This window comes from Colossoma macropomum, unplaced genomic scaffold, assembly GCF_904425465.1.
Source record: "Colossoma macropomum unplaced genomic scaffold, Colossoma_macropomum, whole genome shotgun sequence".
NCBI lineage: Eukaryota > Metazoa > Chordata > Actinopteri > Characiformes > Serrasalmidae > Colossoma > Colossoma macropomum.
The window spans coordinates 33848974-33863977 of NW_023494804.1; the positions used below are offsets into that span (position 1 = coordinate 33848974).

At 39.7% G+C, this 15004-nt stretch overlaps 2 protein-coding genes across 2 annotated transcripts in view; one reads left to right on the forward strand and one right to left on the reverse strand.

Annotated features, from left to right (window-relative positions):
- vps26c (VPS26 endosomal protein sorting factor C) overlaps positions 1 to 8637 on the forward strand; it is a 9589-nt gene extending 952 nt beyond the window's left edge. The window contains exons 2-8 of the mRNA XM_036594784.1: positions 896 to 1039; positions 2810 to 2959; positions 3404 to 3484; positions 3606 to 3680; positions 5076 to 5226; positions 6818 to 6970; positions 7952 to 8637. Coding sequence (XP_036450677.1) covers positions 896 to 1039; positions 2810 to 2959; positions 3404 to 3484; positions 3606 to 3680; positions 5076 to 5226; positions 6818 to 6970; positions 7952 to 8034 — 837 coding nt within the window. The 3' untranslated portion in view covers positions 8035 to 8637. The remainder of the gene's footprint in view (positions 1 to 895; positions 1040 to 2809; positions 2960 to 3403; positions 3485 to 3605; positions 3681 to 5075; positions 5227 to 6817; positions 6971 to 7951) is intronic.
- A 1506-nt stretch (positions 8638 to 10143) lies between these two features.
- ttc3 (tetratricopeptide repeat domain 3) overlaps positions 10144 to 15004 on the reverse strand; it is a 60217-nt gene continuing 55356 nt past the window's right edge. The window contains exons 43-46 of the mRNA XM_036594775.1: positions 14850 to 14976; positions 12811 to 12969; positions 12564 to 12656; positions 10144 to 10660 (exon numbers count right to left, since the gene is read on the reverse strand). Coding sequence (XP_036450668.1) covers positions 10529 to 10660; positions 12564 to 12656; positions 12811 to 12969; positions 14850 to 14976 — 511 coding nt within the window. The 3' untranslated portion in view covers positions 10144 to 10528. The remainder of the gene's footprint in view (positions 10661 to 12563; positions 12657 to 12810; positions 12970 to 14849; positions 14977 to 15004) is intronic.

Here is a 15004-nt window from a genome sequence, read left to right on the forward strand (position 1 = left end):
CTGATGGAAACTGTTTGCCTTCAGTGTTTTGTGCTTATAATCATTTTAATAGACATCAGCGTCACTAATTAATGACATTCTATTAAAAGACTGGTTTACCAAGAGAGACGCTGAAATATTTTCACCTAAAGTGAGTTAATGAAGCGAGTCTTCTTACAAAAATGCTAATAGGACATCAGAGTCATAATTAATCTTTCAGTACTTTTACTTTCGATACTTAAGTACATTTGAAGGCAAATACTTTTGTACTTTTACTCAAGTGGAGGTCTAAAGGGAGGAACTTCTACTTTTACTGGAGTAATATTTCACCCTGGGTATCTCTACTTTAACTCAAGTACGTGGTTTGTGTTCTTCGTCCACCGCTGGTAGAGAACTCACACTTGTTTTTCTCCAGATGAAGTTTAAAGGGTTTAAAGTGTTGCTTCACTGAAGAATCAGATCCACACAATTGTCCATTTACTCCAAACACAATCAGGTGGCCAAATCATGTTCTTTAGTTTTGCTAACAGAAGTTTATGCCCCCTTAAAAGATTTTGGGTGACACAGACTTCATTTACTTTCAGCTACATTATCCTCGTAGCTACAGTGCAAAACTAAAGAAGCAGACTTTGGACACTGATCGTGTTTTGCGTTCGGGGCAAAAGGAAAATTGTGTACGTTTAAATTTCCAGCCAACCATTAATTTAAGTAACAATCCTGATATTTTGGTCGATTGGAAGATTTTTAGGTTTTTGGCACCTCTACCCACCTCTACCCGCCTCCGACTGGTACATTTAGGTTGTGTTCTTTCTTACAGATCAGTTCAAGATTCTTCAGAGATCCTTTTGTGGTTACTCTGAATGTAAAAGGGAAAATTATTTAGGGTGAATCTAAAATCAGTTATCTGTTTGTGTAGGAGGTGCTGGCCGGAGTGGTGGTGGTCACCAGTAAGGAGGCAGTGCAGCATCAGGGCATCTCTCTCACCATGGAAGGCCTTGTGAACCTGCAGCTCAGCTCCAAAAGTGTTGGAGTGTTCGAGGCTTTCTACAATTCTGTGAAGGTGAGGATTTTACCCCGGACTTTGATATGACAGTCGTCAGAGAGCTCCACCCAGCTGTCACCTTGGATCTCTGCCTCAAATGAGTTCAGGTCTGGTGTAGATGTTGGACATGGAAAATAGTGGACATGGAAAGAGTTTCAGGCCACGTAATCTTCCTCAAACCCAGGACATCTTTTCATTCGGACAGCACTCACTGAATTCAGCTGGACTTCAGTTTACTACTTTACAGTGTAAACTTTACACTGCCTTCCATTTTACAGGTTTTGTCTGTAAATTTTGCCCACAGCAAACTATACAAACCATGGGAAGGATTGAACCTGAATTAGGGAAACAATGTTGGATTTTCTCTGCAATTATTAGTATATTTACTCTTTATATTGCAAACCAGATCATTTACATAGGTCCTTTAATGCAGGCATAACATTTTGACAGATATCAGCATATTAAGGCCTCTTTTTTAAGGAATTGTCTAATCTTCATATGCCCAAATTTGACCTGATCTTTTCTTTTCTTCTGTCTCTCCATTGTAGAGCTGGGCAGTATGACAGTATTGATCATTAACACTTACCAACTGTGTGTTTGATGACAGAGAGCATAATTAGTCCTGTTTAGGATGCTGTAGTGCAGCACAGTATGTAAAATGTTGAATATAAATAATTTAATGTATAGTTTTTGACAGTGTTTTTAAAATGTGGGCTTGCTTAGTCTGTCCTAACTTACCAGACATCAGAAAGGATGAGCGGTTTCAGAAAATGTGTGTGTGTGTGTTTGTGTGTGTACTCCCAGGCTAATTTCTCAAAGCCTGTGAATTCTGAATGATTTCCAGCATGATGAGCAGGAAAACAACCTAATTTTTCTGTTGCTGCTGACACAGACTTCCTTTACATTAGCTACATTATCAGTGCAAAACTAACAGAGCAGACTTTGGACACTGATCGTGTTTGGTGTTTGGGGTAAAGGGAAAATTGTGTACAATTAAATTTCCAGTCAACCATTAATTTAAGTAACAATCCTAATAATACATTTTGGTTGATTGGCCAATTTTTAGGTTTTTGGCACCTCTACCCGCCTCTGACTGGTACATTTTAGATTGTATTTTTTCTTACAGTCTAACTTTCTTCAAAGATCCTTTAGTAGTTACTCTGAGTGTAAAAGGGAAAATTAGCTAGAGTAGATCTTAAATTGTAAAATAATATTCTATTGCTGTTTTAAGAAACTCTCATATCTCTAAAACGGTATCTTTTTTTGAGAAGGAAGTCGTGCTCTTAACATCTGTTCACACAACTTTCAAAATTTCTGTTGTTTCATTCTTTGTGAACAGAGGAGTTCCTTCCAGAAGTCATTAAACTCCACTTTCATGAATTTTTCATTTTTTTTCTGTGATATATGTTGTTGAGAGCGGGCTTTACACATGCAGTGAATATCAGTGCTATATCACGATTAATTAACCTTCATAAGAGAAATGAAAACACGGTATGTTGTATGTCAGCTGTTTTTGTTTTAAACCTCTCCTACTTATAAATGAATGTGCAGTATTTTGGAATGAAATTCACATACTGATCTAATGTGAAGGCCACCAGGAGATTTCCTGCTTCTTCAGGCCTGAGTGTGTTTGCATTGTTTCTGAGAATTATTAATGTACCATGGTTTATTATTAGTATTGTTATTATCTTGTTATTAGTTTGTTAGCTGTTAACGTTTCATATTGTCAAGGCAAGTAGCGCAGCTATGCTGCTGACAGTTAAATGTCTTTACGTTTCTCCTCAACAGCCCATTCAGCTCATCAACAGTAACATTGAGGTGGCTAAACCAGGCAAAGTCCCAGGAGGCAAAACTGAGATTCCATTCGAGTTCCCACTGCAAGCAAAGGGAAACAAAATGCTGTACGAGACGTATCACGGCGTTTTTGTCAACATTCAGGTAACTCTGGGAAAACGTGAAGGCTAATAGTTCTGAAGGACTTTGCATCCTGTTACTGCATCAGACATATTACATGTTTAAACATTAGGAGCAGTGAACAGGAGCTCAATGCGATTGAGCTTTATTCATTCAGAATTGATGAAATATCCTTGATTAAATCAATAATTCTGTCCGTAGTCAGAAAACATCGTATCAGGTACAGCTCTTTTATGAACCTCAAGCTGCTTGATTCTCATTAGAAATGCTTTTCTAGGTTTCAAGTATGCGCCAATAAATCAATGTATCTTTCAGGCTGGATGTTTGTTTTCATTTGAGGGAAAAATGGGTAGAAATATATAGACTTAAAATATGTATTTAAATATTTGGAGTACGGTGAAAAAGTAGGTGAGTGTTCGTGAGTTTACATCAGTTGAACAGTCATCATCCTCTTCTCCCTGTCCTCAGTACACCCTCCGTTGTGATATGAGGCGCCCTCTGCTGGCAAAGGACCTGAGCAAAACCTGTGAATTCATGCTTCATTGTCAGGTTAGAGCTCCTGCTGTTATGACTACATTGCTAATTTCTGCCAAGTAATTCTAGAGGCAGGCCTAAAATACCTAATTATACAGTATGACCGTTTATTATTATGTGTTGTCACATTCTCTAGCCACAGAAATCCAAAGTGCAGCCGAGTCCAGTTGATTTCACCATCACACCGGAGACGCTGCAGAATGTGAAAGAGGTGAGGGTCAGATGGCCTGCTTATAAACACTTTACTACTCACTAAGGATGTAAGAATTCTAGTGCATAAAAAAAAGGGTTTTAAAAAGTGTATCGAAATGTAAAACTGTATTTATGGTGTCACAGCAGGCATGGAAAAAGGTCTAATAGAGAACCGAGCCAAACCAATCTGTGTAGTATATATAATTACATATCTGTGGGATCATTTTTAACATACAAAATATTAAAAACTGAATTGAGTCTAGACCTCAGAATTGAACCTGAAAATGAGCATTGTACACCCCATCGCTACACACCTCGCACTGTGCGCATGGTAAAAATAATGTGTAATTGACCAGGCAGGATCGTTCTCAGCACTGCAGTAACACTGACGTGGTGGTGGTGTGTTAGTGTGTGTTGCGCTGATCTGAGTGGATCAGACACAGCAGTGCTGCTAGAGTTTTTAAACACCTCAGTGTCACTGCTGGACTGAGAATAGTCCACCAACCAAAAATATCCAGCCAACAGCGTCCTGTGAGCAGCGTCCTGTGACCACTGATGAAGGACTAGAGGATGACCAACACAAACTGTGCAGCAGCAGATGAGCTATCGTCTCTGACTTTACATCTACAAGGTGGACTGACAAGGTAGGAGTGTCTAATAGAGTGGACAGTGAGTGGACACAGTGTTTAAAAACTCCAGCAGCACTGCTGTGTCTGATCCACTCAGACCAGCGCAACACACACTAACACACCGCCACCACGTCAGTGTTACTGCAGTGCTGAGAATGATCCACCACCCACATAGTACCTGCTCTGTGAGGGTCCATGGGGGTCCTGACCACTGAAGAACAGGGTAAAATGGGGCTAACAAAGTATGCAGAGAAACAGATGGACTACAGTCTGTAACTGTAGAACTACAAAGTGCACCTATATAGTAAGTGGAGCTGATAAAATGGACAATGAGGGTAGAAACAAGGAGGTGGTCATAATGTTATGCCTGATGGGTGTACTTGCTCATATTAAGTTAAATAAATGAAAACCTATTCAATCTAATCTCTGTCTGCTGCATGTGTAGCATATGGGCAGTCATTCCCCTGCACTTACTAAACCAGCAGAAAACCTGTTGACACAAAACAGTCACTGACTTCTATTATAAGTGTGTTTCATGTCAGTGGGATCCTTTCTTGCCATTGGCTTCTATTAAGTGTGTTTGGAGTCATCAGGCTTTCTGTTTTACTTTAGAGAAACATGTCAAAATTATCGTCCATGGTGACAGACCAGATGCTGCAGCTGTCAGATTGAAAAACACTGGAATTGTCTTTGGCCCTATGTAAATCACCAATTATCAATAATCCATATTATTGGGTTAACTGACTAATTGTCAGTTATTTAAAACAATATAATTCTTATTGCAGAGGAGTTCTCTCCCAAAGTTCCTGATCAGAGGCCACCTGGACGCTACTAACTGTGTGATTACACAGCCTCTCACGGGGGAGCTGGTGGTGGAGAGTTCAGAGGTCGCCATCAAGAGCATCGAGTTGCAGCTGGTTCGTGTGGAAACATGCGGTGAGCGAAAAGACACATGGAACTACTCATGTCCCACACCAAACTCTGAATCAGTTAACCAGAGGTTGATTTGTGTTTGATTAGAAAGAGGAATATTTTTATCCCAATGATCTGCTGAGTTTGTAAGAAGCAGCTTTAAATGCAGCAGACAATAGACAAACAAGTCAGGTGGTAATGAAGAGTTTTGTTTATGACATTACAAGCTTGTTTACACCTTACATGAACATGGGTTTCATGTCCAGGTTGTGTCTGGATGTACTTTGACCAGACTTTATATACACTTTTCACTAAAATGCATCCCAAGTGTGACTAAATTCCATTTTACTTTCAGTAATCTACTGGAAACGGTTTTCTCACTTGTTAATACGAGTGTATTTTATTATGTTGAATAACGAAAGACAAGCAACGAATTGAAGACTTTGGCCTAATCCTATTTCACCCCTCGCCCCTACCACTCAGCCCTTAGCTGTCTGTTTTGCCAAACAAAACAAAATCCAAACGTGATCCGATCACTTAAAGCTGAAGACTTAATAACAAAACTGCAGTTTAAAGAGTGCAGTTTTCAAATCGCAGGACTATCTAATGTTATACAACAGTTAGTTCCGGCCACGCAAGCTGATTGGTTGAGAGGCGTTCTAACCGTGCTGTTATTTCTCCATAACATCACAGGTTTTTCACAAACACTGTGTCACTCCGCAGAGACGCCGATGCTAAGCAACGACTTTAACAGCTGTAGGAGACACTCAAGCCAGACAGCCGATTTGGTCAGACTCTGAAGATGAGATGACACTAAATTCCCAAACTGTCATCACCACTGAGCAGCTTTTCAGTCGGCAGCTGTGACAGAAGAACAGCTAAACAACCTGGAATCAGCCAGAAATGAACCCAGTACCATTCGCCAAGCATGTAGTCTGATCTTCAGAGTCTGACCAAATCGGACTGAGCCATAAAACTGACGCAGTGAAAAACAAAAAAGCTGCTCAGTGGTGATGACAGTTTGGGATTTTAGTGTGAGGAGCTGGAGAACGAACTGCTGGCTGTACAGCGAGTGGGCGGGGCTCGTTACTCTGACGTAGCAACAAGCTGCTCGTTAAGGAACTATAATTTGGTGAAGGAACTGCGAACATTAAAACATATTAAACGCCGCGTTCACAGCCCAGTTTATTAATTTATTACTTTATTTATTTAACTGTGGTATAAAAACAATAGAACACTCGAGGAGTGTGTTATCACCAGTAACATCGCGTCTGTGATGATCTATGGCGACCAAATCACAGCCGTGATGTTATTTCGCGATAACACACTCCCTCTCGCGTTCTATCGCTTAATTATTAAATTAACAAGTTTTAATTGTGGAAACCAGACACTGCATTCAGCGTTCGTGCCTGGAAAAATAGATGTACTGATCTTCTTGGTGCCAAAAGGCATCAAACTTAATTTTATAGAAATAAAATGCATTTAAATCATAATTGCAATTAGATATTTTCATGAATCGTTTAGCCCCATCATTGCCAAAAGCGCATGTTGATGTGAGGTATAAATACACTCTACATTTACAAATTCATTTTTTTTAAATATTCTCCTGTTACAGGCTGCGCTGAGGGCTACGCCAGGGATGCAACAGAGATTCAGAATATCCAGATTGCAGAGGGAGACGTGTGTCATGGCCTGCCTATCCCTATATTCATGGTCTTTCCTAGACTCTTCACTTGCCCCACACTTGAAACCACAAACTTTAAAGTTGGTGAGTGTCTGTTTTTTGTTATTCAGCTCAGTAAGACATAATGGCTCTTTTTCATCATAGTTGCGTAAAAAGGAGAGCAGATTTGACCACCTAATTACTCTGCGTCTGATTCCCGTCACTTTTGTAGCAGAAATTTCAGCGCAAATGATGAATCAGCATCAGTGTGTGAAATCAAGCACCGGCCTACCAGCACCTCATTTACATATCATTTACATGAAGCACCCCCTAATTCATGCAGGTGCTTCCGTAGGTAGCCAATAAAACGACAGCATTCAGGGGCTCATAAGCCAGTGGCTGTGTTCTGGAGTTTAAGGGTGAGCTGTGAGTGCACTGCACCCCCTACTGACCAGAGTTTATAGTGTTAAATCTACTCGAAAAAAACTAAAATGTGAGAAATTGTGAAATAAACAAAACATCTTAATTTTTAAGGCAATAGAATGATGTGATTGAGCAGTGTATTTATTTTAAAATAACAGATTTAAATACTGTACGATTCCAGTGTATTAGAGGCTTCTGCACCAGCTGTGTTAAGTTTTTTTAAACATTTGAATAGTTAAGCATCAGTTTCATAGTTTCACAGAATAGTTTTGGCATTTGTTTATGCCAATGTACATGTAAAATAAGCGCATCTACTTTAGTACTGAATTGGTATGTGCACAAAAGATTAATATTATTGTTACTTTCTATTTTAATTCTAATTATTTGTATTATAGATGACAATTTTGATGATAATTTTGGTTAGTTAACTGCAGATCAAGCATTCTGTTAAGGTTGTTGATGATTAACAAAAATGTGGATGAAATTTGACCATTCGCAGCTTAGATATAGATAATAAGGGGCAATGTGATCATTTCTGCCTATCCCATCTTTCTTGTAAGTACCAGTTAGGAATCGTCTAGGCAGAGCTAACAAACAACAAATAAAAGTACCCATCTTCTCTTGTTTAATTTGACTGATCGACTGTCACTGCCTTATTTTCAGAGTTTGAGGTCAACGTGGTGATCGTTCTTCACGATGATCATTTAATAACGGAGAACTTCCCCTTGAAGCTGTGCAGAGTGTGACAGCAGAACCTGCAGATTCACTGATGTCTTCTGGAGGATTTTTGGGAAGAGGCCTTACAAGTGTTTCAAGTCCCAGACATGAATTGCTGCGATTAAAGGGACAGTTCTTGGTGCTGCAGGAATGCAGCAACTGTAATACAAACAGTGCTTTATTGGTCAACTGAGCCAGGCTAAGAGCAACAGCCAGATGTTATCAGCAAATTCCAATAAGTGACAGCACTTATCTCTGTACATAGTCTTCTGCTCTTGGATGCTTCACTAAAACTGGACATTCGAAGACACCCAGTGCCAAGTCATGATAGAGAACAGAGCAAACCGTGGAACTTGGCAGCTTTTAGTCAGTTACTCCCTCATTGTGAATGTGTTACTACGTGCTTTCTTTAATCTGTTCTCAGATTCCTCGCAGCATCCATCTAGATTCATTCACACCATGAAGTTCAAACGTAAGCGAGGTCTGAGTGTAAGAGATACAGCCCTTATATCTCAGTCATGTGTTTTAAAATATTAATAAGGCATATTTAAATTTACACTCGGTTCCTGAATAATCCGAGTCTGTATCTGTCTCATGGTAATTACTTGTTAAAAAAGCTCAGCTGAAAGTAACATTTTATCTGCATTCTGTTTTTTTTTCCTGTTCAAAAGGAGCTTTTCATCTATGACACTTGTCACACATCACTGGGCTCCGGCGAACGACGATGGTGCTGTAACAAACCGTGCTAAACATGTCGTTTACTCACATACATGGAGCACTAGGAGAATCTGCACCTGTCGGTGTTGCTCGGGCGCATGCTGTGTTCTTTGCTTTATAATATTAATTTTAAACGTACTCAGGCAGGCAGTGAAGGTGGCCAATCTAAAATTGGAAACATCACTGGAGAATTCCGGTCCGCTGTCTGAAGATGTAGCCGCACACTAATAATAGTAACACCTGTCAGGAATAAAGGACCGATTCCCCCTGCATGGCTATATTTAGACAGTGTAATCTGATTATCTGCAACTTAAAAAACATTTCCTTCCAAAGGCCCGAATCACAGAAAACAGAATTTATTCTGTTGTATGATATAGCGTACGTATACGTTCTAAAACAAAATCTGCCTGTTTTAAATTCACTGTTTTTGTGACATCACAAAAACCGACACATTTATGTACACCTGCCCATTCAGCCTACAGCGGTTTTAGGTTCACCCATTCATAAAGTTTTACGGAGTGTTTCAGCCCAGACTGCTTTTTTTTTAAAAGAGGTGTAAATACATGGCAGACAAACAGAAGAGAGGTCATCTACATGCATCAGTCTGAAGGTCAGGCACAGAAACAAAAACTGTCTGTTTAACAAGAGGTTTGGAAACAGTCATGCAAAAAGGAACTGAATGTTTTTGGTACATATAAACACAAAATGTTGTAAGTGGACCTCATGGACGCCAAAAATAAAAATGCAAACGCAGAGTGAATCATTTTACAAGTCTGAGTTTCATTCAGGCCACTGCCGTCACTGAGTGCGTTTACATGCACTTAATAATCCGATGACTGCAGAAAGTCAAATTTTGTCAGTGATCCGATCAACGCATTTACATGCACTTGAGTAATCATATAATGGGAAACCCCAGGTCTACATGAGCCAGGCAGTAATCGGATTGGCTTTGCTTTTAAAACACTGCTCCACTTTACCTGAAAATATGAACATGCAACAATCTAGAAGATGAATATTCAAGTCCTTTATTTTGTGTTTGGTTTTAGCGTCGCTCCAAAAGTGTTTTGCTGCCATGGGCAACGCTGCTCGCTTATTTCCGTACCGCTGTCTGTTCTTGCGCATGCGCAGACGGAGAGAAATGAAAGAAATCAGAGTAAGAGTTTACATGCACTGAGAAATCTGATTACTGAGCTAAAATCCAGCTCTCTTCATCGGATTTCTAGATTGGAGTATGGTGTTTACATGACCATTTGAATAATCGGATAACTGCAGAAATCCTATTATTATTGGATTATTGAGTGCATGTAGACGCAGGGTTTCCCAATCCCTGTCCTGGGGACTCCACATGATGCACATTTGGAAAACACAAAAATGTAGTTAACAGCTCACACAACAACTTGAATTAAAAGGAAAAGAAGAAATGCCATTTTTCCCCTGGATTTTTAATGAAAAACTATTTAAAATAATATTTAAAATATATATACATATGATAAGCTGGTAAACAGTACGTCTCCTCAACAGCATAATGTAACCACAACTGAGGGAAAAAAACGAACCATTAAAACAGTTTAACGAACTGATCGTTCCTTAATGAGTACAGTGATGAAGAATTAAGACCGTGATAACATGCAGCCCTGGAAAATCTACTATTTTGACTGTAAATATGTAATTATCATGACATTCAAGAAAAAAAACTCACTGCATGATCAACAGAAAAGGCACATAAAACAAGTAAATGGTCATAGTCTTGGTCCAAATGCACATAATGCAGTTTATATATGCACAGATTTCAGAGGTGTCTGTACATTAAGAGAAGGACGTTGCAGGTGCATGTCCTCGGCGGTGTCGCCCCGGCAGCATGGGGAAGTCCTCAGGTAGGAGCGCATGCTCTCTGCAGGTGGGACAGGTGCTCTGCTCCTTCAGCCATGACTTTATACACTACACAAAAAAAAATACACTGATAAGGATTCTGGTCTGAAATCAGCTTAGCTGTATGCACATTACAAGCCATAACCCTATTACAGCATAGGCAGCATTTACAAAGGACATTGTAGAACAGAGGTCACTAATAGGCGGACCACGGTCTGAGTCCGGACCCAGACGCTGTCCTATGCGGACCTGGATTTATAACCGATAAACTATGGAGAATTATTTAATTTCGACGTGGTGGTCCTGTTTTAATCGGCGTAACTTTTCTCGCCTTTACGGTAGCTTTAGCGGCCCGGAAACTCACAGACCAAACGCATGCGTTGTAAATATCACACGTGACGCTACTCAGCCAATCAGATCTGTGCATTACGATGAGCACTGAGACTCGAGTGAGTGACGCACACACAGGGAGGGACGAGGCGAGAAACAGCAGTCGGAGAAGAAAGTGAGTCAGAGGGAAGTTATTTCACATGGCGAGCTCTAAAAAAGAGAAAACTGACAATAAATGTTGTTGAAATATGACTGAACTGTACTTGATTTGATTTGATATTCAGTTGTTGACTGTATAAGATGTTGATATACCTACTAGGCTACTTCAGTTTACAGTATATGGCACTGAATCATGATGCAAGTTAGACATTATGTTGTTCCGGACCTTCACTTGAGGAAATTTTCTCTAACAAAATTTTCTCTAAACTTACTGAATTTTAATTAAATACCCCTGTCATAAAGGATTCATTTTTAGTTCCTCATTAAGGTATTTATCCAGTTTTTCCTTGATAGATGTTCATTTAGTGGAGCAGTTTTCATTTTCAGAGATTACCTGTAAGAGTATGAAGGTGAAGAACTCATAAGTTACCCAACAAGGTAGGGGTGGACGATACAAACTTAAATTTATATTTGTATTTTATACTATTGCGATGATAACGATATATCACAATATCAAATAAGTGAAAGAATGCAACAGTAAGAACAAAAGACTGCAAAATTATAATTACTAGTACTATAATTGTTGCTACTGTTGCCATTATTATTATCATCCTCATAGTTCATTTTAAAAGAACTGAACTGAGTTCTGTTAAAGTGAACCAACTGCAAATTTCCTCAGTTCTTTCTGTGTTCACAATGTAAGTTAACTATAAAGAGGACTCAATTTTTTTTTTGGTCCTTTGAGATCTTAGACCACTTCTTGTTCAAACAACTCCATTAGAACTCGGACCCCTTTCACAGAACTCACGGTGTGCGCAGCGCTCGCAAAGTGGGCAGCATTCTCTGATAAACCTGACATTTCCAGAGAGGAACCACCAGACACACCTGCTCTCCTATTGGCCGCGCTGAAAAGACTGGCGAAGTGCACTGCGCAAAATTGGAAAAATTACTGTGTCTGCTGCAGTGGGTTCCGTTTTCGGCTGTGCTCCTCACTGAGCTCCACCCGGTGAAAAATGTCATTCATTCAGCGCGAAAGCAGCTTAAAATTGCGTTGTGTGCCCAGCGTGAGTCTTTAACAGTGTAAAACCACTTTCGCATCTTATCGCTTTAATATGTCAGGGTTACCGTCTTGTCGCAGATCATGGACAAACTTTATCCTGAGTAGAACCTTATAAATGATCCTTGGTCTATTTTTACCTGCTGAAGTGCTGTAGACTGTGGCTGTGCGTACAGTGAGCCTCGAGGTCTTCACCATAAAGCAAAGCTAAAGCAGACTGGGGCCGTTTTGTTTTCACAATGTACAGATTAATCGAACCACAAAACAAATTTTTTAGTTATTTTTGGGGCCATTTAGAGGGGTCTGAGTTCACATATGCAAAAGAAACCATGACTCAGCAGTCCGAGTCCACTTCAGACGCTGAAATGGCCCAAGTGTGGAACCTCCCTTACTGAAATATCTGATTCGTATGTCCATGGTTCTTACCTCTCTATGGAAGCTGTGGCGGCACTCCAGTACACACAGGTCCTCAGGTGCCATATCCTCATGACAGATAATACAAGGGTCCTCCATGTTCAGCTAGAATTGGAGCAGGAAAGCAAAGTCAATTCGCCATTCTTAAAAGTTGTAAGCGCTGGGCAATGTGTGAGAATAACTATGCAAGATAATCATGACACATGAGTGTGTGTAAGCATGGGTGGGCGGATGTATGTAAATAGATACAAAGTCTTACTGCTTTAGAGGTGTTGCGATGTTGAGAGGACACGGTCTTCCACACATGCGCAGGTGGAGGAGTTGGAGTAGCCCTGCAAGTGTCTGTAGAGGGAGTTGGACTGGGTACTGCACTCTCTCTCTCACCAACCAGATCCCCACTCAACGAACTGATCTGCTCCTACACACAACAGACATGGTTAAACACACACTGTTTCAGAACCACATTTAACTTTTTCTTTACTAAGTTGGTGAGTTGCAGATAGTGGCCTCCTACAAATACCCTCTGTAAAATACAGAAAACATGGAGAGGCCTTGTTCAGTTATTCTGCTTCTAAGCTGTGAAACTCAATTCCACCTATTATTAGGCACTCAAGCTCAGTGCTCACTTTTAAGAAGCATCTAAAAACATTTCTCTTTAACTCAGCATTTAAATAAAACTCTACGTCTTGTGCTTTTTATCTTTTAATTTGATATTTTTCATTTTCTTCTGATTCTAAATAAATGCTAATGATTTTTTGTATAACCAGGTTTTATCACCTGTCTATAAAGCACTTTGAGCTGCCACCGGCATGAAAGGTGCTATATAAATAAAAATGATTAAATTATTATTACACACTAATTTGGTGTATTTTGTCTTAAAAGCCAGTGATATTTTAGCTTGGAATCTTCTGGATAACGAGAAGAGAAAGAGCATAAAAAGCACGATTATATACACTCATCATTCAAGCTGAGGACTGTTTTTAAACTGTACGTATGAGGGTGCAATACACAACTGGTTCCAGTATATAGGCCTACAAAAAAAATTCTGCTGAAAATGTAGTATTTGGAACCAATTTTCAGGAGGGTGTACTACAGCGATGTACCGTATCGAAAGCAAACATCCATATTAATTAGTATTGTCTCTTCAAGTAAATATAACTTCATAACTTCAGAATACAGAACTTTCAGTAGTCCATCAATATGTATTCCAGTCATTATGTCAACAATTTAGTTTTCAACCATACAACTCATGAATATCTAGTTGAAGGACGCTTGATTTACACACAACTGGGTGATTTCGCAGGGTACATTTAATACTGTTTGGGGCTCATTACCTTCATATATACGCTAATGCCTGGCCCCGCCTATCAGTACTGCACTCCACAGCCCATACAATGAACACTTATTAATATCTTGCTGCATTAAAAATACTGATGCAGTTGATGTGTGCACTTAAATGTGTGCGTATATTATATATATTTTACAGTGCTGTCGAACATGGCTCACCCAATCAGATTTCAGGACCAGAACTCTGTTTGATAACTGATATTTTGATGGGTCATGTCCTTGATTTCACGCTTGCCTGTAATTAATTACTGACTACAGACTGGCTAAAGTGGAACAAAGTATTATCATTTGTCAGGCTTTCTCAACCACTGGGCTGAGGACCACAAGTGGGCCGCAAAGCACCCTCCAGTGGTCCTCAGGCCAGTGGCCCCAAGTGGGCTAGTGATGGTACTTTGTCATAAAAGTCAGTGGAAAAATTTTACTTAATAATGACAAAGAAATATAAAATGTTCCCAATAATAAAGTTTCTGCAATAACAATAACGGTGCACAAATCATCTATTTTTGCCCCTTGTCTCTAAAAACAAAATACACTGCCTAAAAGTTTCAACTGTCCATCCATGAGTGAAAAATCTACCTTAATTTACCACAGTTCCACGTGATCTCAGGTATAAAACAAGCTTATGTTTGCCTAATGTAATGTTTAGTGATGTACATGGTATGTTGTGCCATAGTAGAAAAGTTCTGAAGCAAAAAAATATTTTCCTGTGGGCCTCCATGCTTTCTAGTGACAGACAGGTGGACCTTGAGGTGAGAACTCCTGCACTACGTAACAATCCATGTAACCAGTTACTAAACACCTCTGACTGAAAGAGGAATACATGCTTTCAAGACAGCCACAGGAATCTTGTTGCTGCAGTCCTAAATTTTCTTTGCAGCCACCATTAAAGGAAAGAATGCAGAGTATTAATTATTCATTTGCAAAAAGAGATATAAATAGCTGCTGTCTCACTCGTGAGTTCTCCTGATGGTCAAGGATGAGCTGTGCGACTCTGTTGATCACTTCTTCGTACGTCAGCATGTTCAGACTGCCACCATTAGCGGTGCGGACCTCCTGAATGAACTTGCTCAGAACTGGCCTGAAAGAAACACAGATTTAACCAAATA